The sequence below is a fragment of the Anas platyrhynchos genome, chromosome 1 (assembly GCF_047663525.1).
Source record: "Anas platyrhynchos isolate ZD024472 breed Pekin duck chromosome 1, IASCAAS_PekinDuck_T2T, whole genome shotgun sequence".
NCBI lineage: Eukaryota > Metazoa > Chordata > Aves > Anseriformes > Anatidae > Anas > Anas platyrhynchos.
In genome coordinates this window covers 87,714,901-87,729,514 of record NC_092587.1, presented here as the reverse complement: position 1 = coordinate 87,729,514, position 14,614 = coordinate 87,714,901, and the positions used below count along the sequence as shown (strand labels likewise).

General features: G+C 45.4%; 1 protein-coding gene and 1 long non-coding RNA gene across 7 annotated transcripts; one reads left to right on the top strand and one right to left on the bottom strand.

Moving 5' to 3' along the window:
- Nucleotides 1–114: 114 nt before the first annotated feature.
- Nucleotides 115–7,258, top strand: LOC101797718 (apovitellenin-1-like). 5 transcript variants are annotated; one of them, XM_072043641.1, is made up of 4 exons: nucleotides 115–278; nucleotides 5,554–5,652; nucleotides 5,993–6,152; nucleotides 6,821–7,258. In XM_072043641.1, the coding sequence occupies exons 2-4, from the start codon at nucleotides 5,592–5,594 to the stop codon at nucleotides 6,918–6,920; spliced, it is 321 nt and encodes a 106-aa protein (XP_071899742.1). In that variant the 5' UTR covers nucleotides 115–278; nucleotides 5,554–5,591; the 3' UTR covers nucleotides 6,921–7,258.
- On the bottom strand, nucleotides 6,024–13,025 carry LOC106017353 (uncharacterized). Of its 2 annotated transcripts, none has more exons than XR_011812546.1 (5): nucleotides 10,787–13,025; nucleotides 10,538–10,659; nucleotides 9,700–9,812; nucleotides 6,797–6,869; nucleotides 6,024–6,163 (listed from the first exon to the last, which is right to left on the bottom strand). It is a non-coding gene; the product is annotated as an uncharacterized lncRNA (long non-coding RNA). The 2 variants fall into 2 exon arrangements; XR_002402564.4 differs by having other exon boundaries at nucleotides 6,029–6,168; nucleotides 10,787–13,023.
- Between the last annotated feature and the right edge of the window lie 1,589 nt (nucleotides 13,026–14,614).

The following is a 14,614-nucleotide window of genomic DNA, read 5'->3' as shown; positions in this document are numbered from 1 at the left end:
CCCTACAAGGAGCCCAGTCTGTAGAATGCTGGTCCTTTGCACACCAGTTACTAGAGAATGACTCAGATAATCGCAGAGCTGTGAAGTCACAGAACACTAGAATAATTTTAAGTTGGAGGAGGCCTCTGGAGCTCATCTGATCAGGCCCCCTCAGAGTCTGGTGCAGGGAAGTACAACATCTCCTTTCGTAGGCCCTCTGTTATACTTCAGAATATGTAACATTTCTGCTTCTGCCTGGCTATTCAGCATAGTTAGGCATTTACTTCCTTTTGTCTCTGGTAAGCCTCTCTCCCTAAAAGAATTTACTTGTAAATGTAACAGGCTAAAATTTACCAAAGCTTGGTTGTCCCCCACAAGGACTGAGCAGGGTATGACTGGTGTCCCTCATATGGTGGACCAGAACTTCCTTCAGCTCTAGGAAGCATGACTTTGATGGTTGTATGCTTCCTGAGCTATCTGTTCTTTTTTTATGTGTTTTATGTTCTCCCTTTGCTCGCTGTGCCATGTATTATATACATGGGGTGGGATAAAGGGCTCTGAAGAAGTCTTACAGTCACAATTTTTACTATTGTCTTCTTGATCTTTACCTCAACACACCAGTTTTGAATACATGGTGCATCTGATCTACAGTTAGGTTGCAGAGTTTTCTTATCTCTTACCTTGCAACCTGAACACAGGATTTCTCTGTGCTTTGAGACCAGCTGCAAAGGGGAATGGCTTGCCATTTCTCTTTGTGATTCATCCCTTGTTTTCATTTAAGATGTGCTGGTAAAATTGATGTTCTCTGGGTGTTGTAGTTGCATGCTGGCTGCTTCCACAGGAAACTGGCTTGCCAAAGGCACTTCTGGATTCAAGACTCAACTGTTGGCAAGGAGCTTTAGGAGCATCTTGTGAATTATTGTGTAACCCAGAGGCACAGAGATTGGCCAGTGTTAATCGCTGCATCGCCCAGCTTATTTCCCAACCAGTGCCACATGGGACACTTTCAATTATTTGTTCTTTTATGTCCCTATTACTGGTGTCCCTGGAAGACAGACTTGGGCATGCTTTCATTTTGCCCACCTCCCTTTTTCTTTTCTTTCGACAATGATGGGAAACATAATGCTAGAAGCAAGCACTCCTAGCTGGATATCTGATGCAGTTGCTGATCGACCAAAGGCTACAATGGAGAGCACTCATTTTCCTACAGTTTCTTGGCTGACACTGCTTATTTCTGATGCCTTTGTATGGAGATAGAGCAGCAGGATCCACTAGCTTCTCGACCCAGCCTAAATGTCCAGGCTTCAGGGAATGCACCTTTCTCCTTCAAGAGCAGAGCCTATTGGGACATCAGTAGTGATCCTGGTATGGCAGCACGGGGAAGAGTTTCCTTTCCTTAATGTTTAACTGTGTATAAGCCAACACATGTCCAGCGAGTTTTACTAAGAAAACCCAGGTGATTGTGTGTAACAGCAGCAGTGGTTGAAGCGTGATGCGCTAGTGTGAGCACGACAACTGCAGAGGTTGCATTTTTGTGATCTAAATACCGTGAAAGAGCCTTCCATCGCTACTTGTCACCGTGGGCCCCATGCTTGTGCTAGGGTGACTAACTGTAGATTGTGTGAATTCACACAATTTGTGCTGTGTGAAAGTCTGGAGTTTTATCTTTATCATGCTTGAGCTGCTCTTCAGTCACTTTGTTCACAGTTACAAAAATGTTAAACAAAACTCTTCAGGGAAAAGTGATTATATCTCAGACTTAATTCTGTGACTTAAACTGCAGACAGAAGTCGATTAGGTTTTCCAGCAGGGAAGCAGAAATGGTACCAGGTTTGCTAAGATCTGGTCCACAGAACGCTGTAGTTCATAAAGCACCAGTTGGTGGGCTGTGAAACAATTAAAAAGGAAATCTATAAATGCATGCTTTGCAACTGAAAGCAGGCAGAAAAGCTGGAAGGAAATAGGCTACATTTTAAATGCTCATTTCTCTTTTTAATTGGCTATAAATGGAAGTCTTTGTAACAGCACTGCTCAATGCTGTGTATATTCCCTTTTTTTTCCCCGGTAAGATTACCAGATCTTTGACTTTTTTTAAAAGAGAGATTGAATTGAGTAGGTCAAATACTACACACTGAAAGAAGTAATGGTAGGAAATGGCCTAGCCTCATTCTTTCTAGGCTGTAACTTACTGGTGTTTAATTTTTTAGCCATTCCAAAGAGCTGATGTTCATGTGTCAGCCTGTTTGTGGTGAAAGAAATTGGACATGTTTAGAGTTATTGTCACTCTAGGCTTTTGTTTCTTCCTGTCATGCAGCTGAAGGAACGTACCTTTACCATAAAGAATAAATTTCCTTCATCACGAGTGCCTTGATAGTGCCACAGGAGTTATCCTAATTAAAATGATAATGTAATGAGTGAGTGACCGTGACCCATGGGGCAGATAAGGACACCCACGCTGCTTCTGTCAGCTGCTTTCTACCTCAGGCCAGAGATTCATCACAAAAGATTTTTTTTTTAAGTAATAAATTATTTTTTCTTTGATTCAGAAAGGACTTGCAATACCTGGCTTTCTTGCTTATTTGCAGAGCACCCTGCCATTCCAGGATGCCATTCCAGGAACGGGGGGCAAGGGCTGCTGCTTGTGCAATCATTGATCTGGGCTTGGCAATTGCCTGTTTGGCAGTAGAAAGTGCTGAAAGGCCCAGTTGCTATCTCTGGGGTTGTGTTCATGATAGCGCTAGGTAAAGTTAGGCTAACTTGGTGGGGAGGGTAAGTTGCCTCGTGATAGCAAGCACAATGCGAAACTCCACGGTTGTACATAACCCTACACAGGGCAGCTAAACCCCCTTGGTATTACTACCTCGAGCAGCACATCAGTATAAAATACCCCTTTAATATGGTCAGAGACTGCCATTTGTTGACCCGACATAGGAGAAAGATGATGTGATGTTAATTAACACCCATAGTAATAACTGCTTGTTGCAATTTCTGTTAAGTTTAATGCTTATAATGTGCCTCGTACTGGTGTTCTCAATGTTAGTGCAGCTGTAAGAGCAGATGGTAAATGTGTAGAGTCTTTTCAATGATTGCTGAATGTACCATTAAAATATAAGGGAACTTACAAATTGTTGCTCCCGTGTCTTCTTCCTAGACCATAAATTGCTTTTGAGTATTTTCACCAGAAGTGGAACTGGAAATTCTCTGTTCTGACTTCTGGAAATAAACTTCTGGAAATAACCTCGATAGACATTAGTAAGAATTTTTTGTTGCTATTTTTTGGACAAAAGTGCAATATGATTTTTCCATGATTTTTTTTTTTTTTTTTTTGTCAATGTTTGCAATAGTTTCAGGAGGGTTTTTCATACTTTCAGGAGTTTTTTTTTTTTTAATTTTTATTAAAAAAAAAAAATTATTAAAAAAAAATATTTTTTATTAAAAAAAAAAAAAATCTTTTCACCAAGAAAGTAGGAAAATTGTCTGGGAACCCACTGGCAACCCTCTTGAATGATGTGCCCTGAGTTGTATCGCTGCTGCAATCGCTGACTTGGCTGCCCTGTCTGTGGTAGGGGAACACTTGCTTTCTGACTGGGCCCAGTTCCCCGGGCAGCCTGGGGAGGAATTATATTTCCCCAGTCCAATGTTTTGACAGCTGGCTCAGGTGCATGCCCATCTCGTCAGCCTGTGCAGAAAGGCTTGGATATGGGGACAGAAGAACTGCGAGAGTGCAGCATGGATGTGTGAGCTCACCTGCATGCCTCAGTTGGTTAATGGACGTGTTGGAAACAGAGGGTGAAATATGGATGAGCGTAATAGCCACAAATAATTTGCATCTGTCAGTGCAGTGAGGTTACGGCATGGGCCTTCCCACAGGAGCAGCGGGAGCAAAATTCAGCCCAGCTCCAGCTCCTGTTAATGTGGAATTTGGTCAGCTTATGAAAGGGGCCTCCATGACATGGTTGCCTGAAAAGTGGGGGACTCAGTGACCCAGGAGCTGCCTTCCACGTCTCCTAGGCTCAGGTCAGACTGACCCTCCGTTACCAAATCCCAACAACAGCAAAAGAGCAAATGGGGAAACAAAGCAGGACCTTTGACCCCTTGCTATCTCTATATTAGCTCTGCATAAATGCCGGTGTCTCAGATGAGCATCTACCTCAGCTTCGGCCTGAGAGAGAGAAAGCAGGACAGGTAAGAGCCGCACTGCCTGTTCTGGGTGGCATGGACTTTGTGACTGGTGTACGTAGGATGTAGAGAAGTGAGTGGAGGGGGAAGAGGGTGGAAGTGCTTGAGCAACCTGGACTGAAGCTGAGTGATGGATGCTCCATAGGACACTCATAGGAGGGCTGAGCCCATGGTAGGGATTACAGAGTTTCAGTGTTGGAAAATGTCTAACTTTTTTCACAGCTGCTCTCAACACAGGGGCTACAGGCTTTAAAGCAGGTAAGATCCCCTCTTCACGCTCCTGGGAAGAAAATTTGTAACTTTTATCTACAGAGGGAGAATTTCTCTCTAGGATTAAAAATCAAGGGAGGGTGGTAACTGAGGAACTGCTGCCAGTTGGCAAATGTCTAGCAAGGATGGAGTTGTAACTTTTTGAGGTAATCTGTGCTTAGAAGGAGAACAAAATGGGAATAAACTGTTTTACTGTGGAATAAGAGGGAGTGCTGACTAGTGCCACTACCTGGAACAGGATTTAGCAAAGATTTCATATGGAATAGGCTTGCAGCCTTCTTTTTGACATTGCAGGTCTCAGTACCACAATGTTTACTTCATGTTGTTCTGACATGTCACGCTGTAAGTCAGGCTGTAATCAGTTTTAACTTCTAAAAACCTTTCTAAGAACACTGTGTTTGAAAATCTTGTTTAGATGCAATGTCATCCTTTCGATGTACTAAGTACCAACTTTTCAAGAGTTCCTCTGCCTTTTTTAATAGACAAAAGGATGTTGGATGAGGCTGAAGTTTGTACTTATTCCCTTCTAAAAATGTGTTCTGCTTGGGTTGCCAGCTGATTCACCAATCACAGCGTGGAAAAGAGAAGAACCTGGTTAAGTCTTTTCTCAACTAGCTCAAGACAAAATACTCTGATCACTGGGTCATTCAGATCATTTTATATGAAGCACTGACTAACACAAGATTCGTTAGAGCCATTTGCAAAAGATCAAACCAAAATTCCCTTAATAGACTTTTTGCAGTTGTACCTATGTGTAGAAGAAGTCTATTCTGATCACTGCCAGTTTCGTTTGCTCAAATACTGAAACAAGGAATTTTAGTTATCTTATTAAAAAAAAATGTTTAATTATATATATATATTTATAATAAAAAAGTGATTGTAACTGCCACAGATTCCTTGGAACTCTGAAAGTTATCATTCGTTGTGGATATTTGCTATTACACAAATAAAATAATACTTTTTTTTGTACAATCTTTTCCTCACTCCTTCAAAAGAAATGCACCAAATGATCATTCCTGCTTTCTTTTTCATTTATTCATTAGGTTTGTTGCACAAATGTGGTGTTTAACAGACATGTTTTATTTCTCTGAAAACAAACAAAGCATTGTGCTGTGATTCCAGCAGGTCTCCAGGTGTGCGGGGCTGAACTGGGACCGCAAACCATGGTGCAATACAGGGCATTGGTGATAGCTCTGATCCTGCTCCTTAGCACCACCGTTCCCGGTAAGTCTGAAAAGCTTTTGTGATGGGTTTTAACTTGCCTTAGAGAAGTCTGTTCCATCCATAAGGTAAAACCATGAATTTATGGTGCTAGCTAAGTGAAACCAGACAGGAGGAGCTTGGTGTACAAACCATCCATACCTGGTGCAAATATTCTAGCATGTAAAGCCTATGACTCAAGTACCCCCAAACTAGCAATGAGGTGCTGTTGGATGCTGCTAGAGCAAATCAAATTCTGGGGGAGGCTGTGAACCTGAGAGTTTCATGTCTTTTCCCATTGCGCGTGGGGGAAGACATCAGAGGGACTGGAGAAACCTCATGTTTTTTGCCTCCTCCTTCGCAGAAGTGCACTCAAAGTCCATCTTTGAGAGAGACCGTCGTGACTGGTTGGTCATCCCCGATGCAATTGCAGCTTACATCTACGAAACTGTGAACAAGATGTCCCCTAGAGTTGGTCAGTTCTTGGCGGATGCTGCCCAGACTCCAGTAGTTGTTGGGACCAGGTATGGAGAATCTGCGCTAGCATTGCAATAGCCATGGGTGGAAAGGGAGAGGGAGGAGGGGAAGAAAGAACAGATTAATGCACTATCAGTAGAAGGAGACCCAATGAGCAGTGAATCAACAACCAAAGCCTGATTGACTATAATGAAAAGCGAGGTTGATATGGCTTTGTATCACAGTGCAACCTCTTCCCAGGGATGCACATTGAATACAATACTCATGGGGATAGCACATACTGCTCTTTAGACATGGGTAGTGAGGGAGAGGCCACTGGCTGGTGGGGAATCAGCTCCCATGGAAGGAGCTGGGTAGGTGGAGTGGTGCTGTCTGGGAAGGGCTGAGTACTGAAGGTGCCAGCAAACACTGGTGGCACTCAAATCACAGAATTGGCTCTAACTGTAAATATATATTCCTCAAAGAACGGGAAAGAATTTCCTCCTGAAAGGAAAAGCAAGATGACCCAGGAGATACAGTTTCATCTAAGTCATGGAAAATACAGACTGCCTATTCCTATCTTCCGAGGAAAGCCCCTCTAGGAGTGCTGAGGACCATTGCACTCTCAATGAAAAAGGCAGTGTGAAAGAAGGGTAGTTTGATAACTACTGCAGATGCAGACTGCCCTCACTCACATACGTGTATATCTTACCACATATGCCGTTGTCTCCTGCAGGACCTTCCTCATCAGAGAAACGACCAAACTCAGTTTACTGGCTGAACAGCTGATGGAAAAAATAAAGAACCTGTGGTACACAAAAGTGCTAGGCTACTAGTCAGAAGAAGACAAGTCAGTGTTTCCTGATGTAAGTTGGTAGCATCCTGCAGTGTCCTCTTCCCCCTGCCCCTTCTACGGACCCAGATCAGTCAATAACACAGAATCGATGCTCCTGTTAATGCCACTAGAGGGAACCCAGCGTCAAAGACCCAAGGATGGAAGAAACCTGCTGAAGTCTCCCCCGAAAAAAAAAAGTAATAATAATAATAAAGCTGCTGGGCATGGGGAAGGCAATGAGATTGCAGAGCTCTTCTGTAGCCAAATCTTGAAAATTAATTCCTCCTGAATGACTTGGCTATTGACCTTCTAATAAAAAAATTCTTGTTGTTACACTTCCTTAGGTTTCCTACTGGTATTGATTGTTATTAAATCACATCCACCTTGGCACCCCATTGTGCTGAGAACATAGCTGCGATTCGCAATAAGTCGTTGCAGGCTGTAGTAATAAACCCTGACAGTACAGGCACATTTAACTAAGCTCAGGCTCCTCTTGGTGGGTGGGGGAACAGGACAGGACAGGATAACTACCTGAACATCTTTTCGGGTAGCCACAGCATGGCAATCATAACCTCACATCAAGACAGACAAGGGAGTGCTGAGTCCTACTGATTGGGCTCCTTGGTTAGATAAGAAGCAAGCAGGTGCACCTGCATCAAGTGTCTGAAGTGATTTCAAATCACTTGGGAAAACAAGTGCAGTAAACCAAACTGTGCCTCAGTTTGAGTAGGACTCTGAAAGCACGATTCATCATCCAAGCAGGGAGGGAGCCTTTCCAAAGGAGAAAGGAGGGGAAAATCCCTCAGTAGGTTCAGGATGGAGGGTGATCAGTTTATGAGATGGGCGCCTATGCCCAGAGCTGTTTTTGAAGACCTAGAAGGTCCTTGCCAGCCCTGTGTAACAGTGCCTTATCTCAGATACCCACGTTAAGTAAAGAAATCCACCTACCTGGTCATCAAGGAAGGAGAAACAAGTAGGCGATGTCTGAAATCACAGCGGGAGACCGCAGCAGAAGCTAAAACAAGACACTGCTAGTCACGAGATCTAGCAGTCACGGGCACATGTGCAGGGCTACTGCTCAGAAGGGAGAGCATTTCTACGGCTGACAAAAGGAGATTTGCCTAAAAACTGCAAAGCAGCACTGCTGTCCTTTAGGGCACATCTCTGTTTGGTTTCCACTCGTTGGGGTCAGAGTTACGGGAGTGTCACTGCCCATACTGCGGTCCCTGCTGGCTCTTGGCTTGTCCTCCCTCTTGGAGCAGCCCAGCACCTGCTGCTCCCTGACACTATTTCTAGGTTATCTGGTAATCAGCAATAAGTAAAGGAAGCAGGAAAAGGAGGAAAGCCCAAGGAGGAATTGGGAGACATTAGTGTTCAGCTGTCATGGACATATGGAAGAGAGTAAGGGGTGACAGAGAGGAGGGAGAAGCAATAGGCACTGAAGGAAGACAGAACAACAATCTCAAGACTATCCCTTCCCCTAGTTGAGTCTGACTGTAGAAATGAATTCACATAGCTGACAAAAGGCTAAATAACAGACAACAGGTATATTTCATCCTGTATCTCTGCTCCAACCTCCCACTAGTGTTGGTAGAAGAGTTGCCCTGTCTCTACAAACACAGTTCTAGCTTTGGATTTTACCCTGCAGTCCACAATTTAGAACAGCATTTGGCCTTGTCAAGAGACCAGGCTTTGCCATTGTCAAGCTTCAGTAGTTGTATTGCTTTGGCAGCCTTATGATGGGGGAAAGAAAGTCCTAATTGAGCAGGAAGGCTTTCTTTGGCACGGAGCACTGGATACTGAAAATGTACCTATCCACTTTCTTTCTTATGGGTCAGAAAGACTTATTGGCAGCAGTACCTGATTCTCCAAAGTTTCCTGTTGTCCCACCCTCAACTTCCTCTTCTAAGGTCTCCCCTACAAGAGGAGTTTGCTTCAGCACAAACCCAAACGTGCTCTAGCTGTTGTCCTGTTGAAGCTATTTGGCAGGCTGCAAATAATACAGCACGGTGGTCTTTTGGGCAAATGGTATTCCTACGTTTTAGGGGTTGTTTGTTTCTTAATTATTAGTTGGATCAGCTATTGATGTAAATTTGCACTTAACCAGTTGTCTTGAATAACAAATCTCTTTTCATATTTTCTGTGTCTCAGCAGGTACGTGGCATCATGCACAGCTGGAGTGAAATCAGTCCCTATGCAGAGCAGCAAGCTCTTTCACCTTTAGCTACTTCACCACTTTTGCAGACCTATTTTGCAGATTTCTTTATTGCTGCCAGTTTTGCTTAGACAAGTTCCGCTTCCCTGGTCACGCATGAATGTGCCACATGCATATATGAATTACAGTAATGCACCAGTACTGAGAAAAAGGCTTAGAAAATCGCAGTTTGTGCTGATAAGCATATTGACCACATGAAAAAAAAAAAAAAATGAAAAAAAAAAGAAACTTCAGTCCTTTCTGCTACAGAAATAATTTTCTACCTGCTTGTTTTGCATGTCTGCTCAGCCTCTCTCTTTCTTCCCGAATGTAACCCTTGCAGGCAAAGCTCTGTAGCTTAAATCCACTCCTGCATTCACCATCCTGCAACTTCTCAGGACACGGCTTGTTCTCACTGCCTGGGCACTCCACGTGTATTTCCTTCTTAAAAGAATGAAAGTCATGGGTCTTATCAATATGTCCTTAGAGTTATGTGTCCTGGAAACTGATGCTTCTGACTTCTCTTTGTATGTGCTGCTAAAAAAAAATTGGTAAGGAAAAGTTTGGAAAGTAGAGGGGAATTCACCTTGTGTTTTGAGCTGGTTGTATTGCTTTGTCGATGCAAGCCGGTGTCACTTCTCTACTGAATTGTGGCATAGCTGGAGCAGAGCAGCACTTGCTGTGAATTCCATGCTAAAACTGAAAGAAGTTTTTATATTTTGTTAAACACACATGTAACCTGTTCATTCCTCTGCAGTGTAACTTCCAGAAAATCTTAGCCAGCCACATTTGATATCTGATCAGTTTTGGTATACGGGCAAAACTGAATCAGCACGGAGATCTCTGATTCTCCCGAATCTCACAATCACTGAGTTATCTGAGCACTTGTGTCCTTTAAAAGAAGTAAACAGAAAATTTCTCGGGTGGCTAATCTGCTGCATAATCTACAAAGTAGGACAATCTACGAAATAAAAAACCTGCCACTGACACTTGTGACCCTTTTAATCTTTTATCTTTTTTTTAAGGATTTTTTAATCTTTTGGCAAGTTCTTTAAAAGCAGAAACTAGCAGCTGAGATCTGGCACAGCATTCAGGCTGGGACTAGGTAGAAAAAATAAAATAAAAATAAAAGCATTTTATCCCAACAGGGATCCTGGGGCAAACTGATGGGACTGGTAGTGAAGGGGTCTTATATATTTTACTCTCAAATTATTTCACATCTGCTCAGTGGGAATAAACAGCTTGATCTTAATCTGCCTGTAATTTCTTTGTAAAATAGAGGTGGAAAACGCTTCCCAGGCGATGCCTCTGAAAGTTCACTGAGTGCCCTGACTTTCTTGGAGAGACTTTGTGAGGAAAGTGTTTGCTTGGGTTGATATTCACGCTACAGAAACTTTCGTTGTGAGTAATCATCATTCACTTACCAGCTTTGGGAAGGCTTGTGGTATAACTGGTTCAACTGAATCCATTGAGACGAAACCTTCAGAGCTGTCCGTTTGCTGTCGTTTCTGAGAGGGATGAATAACACCTCGGGTGTTCCTGATCTCTGCAAAAAAAAACCACCCTTTCTTGGTAAATACCTACATTGCTGAGTGGTTTATGTTGTTTTCTGTTTCTCAGCCTGCTGATGGCACGGAACTTTTTGCTTTTTTATGTATCCCAGCTCCCTTTACCTGCAGGACATGGCAAAATCACACCTTGCTGCTGACGAGCACTGCTGCGCGGGGGAGGGCTGACAACCAGCGGCAGCCCTTGGGGAGCAGCAAGCCGAAACATCAAATTTACCCCCTCCGACGCCCCTTTTTGCCACCTTTCTCCCCTCAGGGCTCGGTGGGCACGGTGTGTGTGTGTGTGTATTGGGGGGGGGGGGGAGCCGCCAGCCCTTGCGTGCCAGGCGCCGGCCGGAGATCACTCAGCGCCGCTCTCTCTTTCAGCCGCAGCCCGCTCTCCCCCGCCGCCGCGGCCGGCCCTGACTCAAAGCAGCACCGCTGCCGAGCTCCCTTCGCACGCGAGGCCGCCTCCCCCGGCCCCAAACCCTGCCCCAAACCCGGTCCCGGTCCCGGGGTCGGTCCCGGATCCGCCACACTCGGGTCCCGATGCGGCGGAGCGGCCGCGGCGCTCAGGTAGGGCTGAGGCGAGCAGCGCCCTGCGCCATGCTGGCTTCGAGGGGGGAGCGGGCATGGGGAGAGCGGGGTCAGAGCACGAGGAGGAGGAGGAAGGAGCGGTTCTGCCCCAATCTCCCTCCTGCTTTATGGCCGGGCTGGGTGGGGAGGACCCCCTGGGGTTGTTTCCACGCCGAAGTTGGGTTTTTGGGGTTGCGCTGCGAGGCGGGGGCTGCTTTCGGTTGGGTGTGACGGCGCTGTGGGGTGAGCGGGGAGCCCGGCCGGCCCCATAGTGCAGCATCCCGCTGTGTTTGCTTTGGGTTTTGGGGGGGACGTGGGGCTAGGCAACTCTGCAAAGAAAAATGCTTCGAGAAGCATTTCCGTTTTCGCTATTCCAGACCTAAACAAGCGCAGCGTCAGGGGCTGCAGGTGTGAGCTAACCGCCCTAGAGCTGTAGGATATCGAGGTGGCAGGGACCAACAAGGATGCCCTGAGAGTAGCTGAGATAAAACTGGCTTTGTAACATGCCATGAACACTGTGGTGTCAGCACAGGCCATCGCATCAGGTACCTCATCATGCCTCATGGGAGGCCATGTCTCTGAAAATGGCGTTGCAGAGATGTTCCCTATAGCCCCGAGTGGCACTGACTGTGCCAGCAGAATAAATACGCACAGGTGTAGCTGAGGCGTGTGTCAGCGAAGAGCACAGCTCTGCCATGTCCACAGCCACTTGCACCAGGTCTGCAGCAGCACCCCCGCTAACCTGCTTCAGACACTGCGTTGGAGGCTGCTCGGGTCAGGGCCTGCAGGGGACTCTAAAGAGAAAACACGCAACTCATCCTTTGCGAACAGCTTTATTTTAGTTCTGACTTTTATTTTTACGGTTTTTATTTTGGTCCTGGCTGCTCCCTTCCCTCCAGGGGTTCCCATGTCCCTGGCCTATGCCAGGGACATCGCGCCGGGGTCCACAAAATGGCGCACGTGGTGCCGTGAAGGCGGCGGCGGCATCTGCAGGACCCGGCCGCTTTCTGTTGTGGTCAGTAAAACACTGGGCTCTTCTTTTGCAAATAAAACAAACAAACAAACAAACAAACAAAAAAATAGAAAGGCCTAGTCTTGTTAATAGTTAGATGTCGCACTGGTATTCTTAGTTTCATACTGTCTTTTTTGGGGGGAGGAGGGGAGGTGACGCTGCCATTGTTGCTGTGAGCTAATTCAGCATTTTTAGGTTTCCCGTTTAGAGCTTCTGAGCTGCTCTGCTCAGTGCAAAAGTGTGAAGGCTCTTGTGTTTCTCCTGTTTGGGTGTCAAAAACTGCTGGAGTTATGTGCAGGTGCTGCTGTTTTAGCTATTTAAGCAACTCATTGAGTCGTTTAGCAGGTAAAAGCTTGCAGTGGTTTTAGATTTAAAAGAAGCTTGTAGATTTCTAACAAAGTTGACTTGAAATTAGTTACATTTCATATGTAACAACTCTGGTAGATACCAGCTGTGGGAGAGAATGCGAGTTTTATTTTTAGTTAACCATTCTACCAAATAACAGTTTGATACCTCAGATAAACAAAGATCTATTGTGTAAAACCAATGCTCACACGACATTTAATACTGTAATATTTATTGAGAATCAGTTCTTCATCCAAAATAGTGCTGAAATGATTCCAAATGATTTCTTTTAAAAATGTGTCACATGAAAGTACATTTTCTTGCCTTGACCCTAGTGATGGGGCTGATCTGCATCTGCTCAGAAGAGGCTAGCACTGCAAATAGGGCAGCAAATACCAACTTTCAGCTTCCGTGTCTGTAAAAGCAACCTTTGCCTATGTAAACTCTGTCCTCCTCCTCCTCCTCAGCGACTTCTTACGAGCAGTTCGGTTTAATTTTTTTCCACTTGAATGGTGAGCTCCTTTTGCTTCATCACGCATTATTGCCGAGGGTGCACTGGGTGACAGACGGAGGGAGGAAAAAAAACCCGTCTGCATCGCGTCGCCTCAGCGGGTGTCTGTAGCTTTTGCCAGCCCACATGCGGTGCTGGAAATAGGCTGGAGGCAATTGCCTTCGCTCAACCTGGAGAAAAATGCTTGTGGTGAAAGGCAAGATAGAAGAGTACCAGGCAGTGCTGCAAGTTTTTTGGGTGGCTCACTGGCTGCCAGCCCCCATGGAGGGTTGGCAAGGCAGTACAGGCACTGCTAACTCATGCCATGACCAGACGTGGCATCAAAATCCTGAGTATGAAGGGTTTGGGTTGGAAGGGACCTTAAAGAGCATCTAATTCCAACCCCCCTGCCATGGGCAGGGACACCTCCCACCAGCCCAGGCTGCCCAAAGCCCCATCCAGCCTGGCCTTGAGCACCTCCAGGGATGGGGCACCCACAGCTTCTCTGGGCAGCCTGTGCCAGGGCCTCACTGCCGTCACAGGAAATAATTTATTTCTACAGTCTAATCTAACCCTGCCCTTCTTTATTTTAAAACTACCCTTTTTTGGTTTAGAAGTACTTCCCTGCTCCGCAAGCACTTGCTGCCACAGGGTGCGGATGTTTGTGGTGTCACTGCCATGACCCAGCAAGTGCCAGAGCTGGCTGGCACAACCCAGCGAGCTGGCGCTTTGCTGGTGCTGGTGGCTGGGTACGGCCTCACAGCACATCAGCTTTCTTTTTAATCAGAGGTTTCTTTCCATTCCTGTTTGCAAAGAAAGCACGTGTGGTTTGAGGATAAACCAGCAAGTTCAAGAGCAAGGAAAAGGACTTTCTAAACAGATCTGTGTGGGATTTCATGATTTTCAACGCATTGATTGAGTTCTGAGGAGAAGTGAATTGCTACCAGTATGTGTTTTTTTTTGTCAGATACGTGTCAAGAACAGTCGACGTGTATTTGCTGGTGATCTAGACAATTGCCTGAGGTCTCCTCCAGCTGTGCTGCACTGGTAATGACACTGGCATTAAAACATGAGTCAGAAAACATGGTGACTTTCTTAAAATAAAAGGAAGGCTGCCTGTCTCTGTCCTGCCTGCCAACAGGAGCCGTTCTCCAAGACTGCAACCAGCAGCCATCAACAGCTCTTGGCAGACACCAACACTACGGCTTCTTACTGTGGCACCATGTGTGTCTCGCACACCAAATACACCCACCGTGTATTGGGTTACCCACCGTGGGGCAGGAGGCCCTGCTTTATTTTCTGGCCTCGTAAAAATGCAGACACTGCCATGTAAAGGCCGCGTTCAGCACGAGATAAATCGACAGCTGCTTGCTGTTGCTGTTCTAGTTTAATTATACATGTAAGACTGAAAACGTATACTTGGGTCGTTGTTCACTCTGTGCAGTGTTTTGGAAATCCTGTTTTTATTGTAATCTTCCTTTTTCACTTCCTCTGGACCTTTTATTGATTTAGGGCAGATGCTATCCTATCA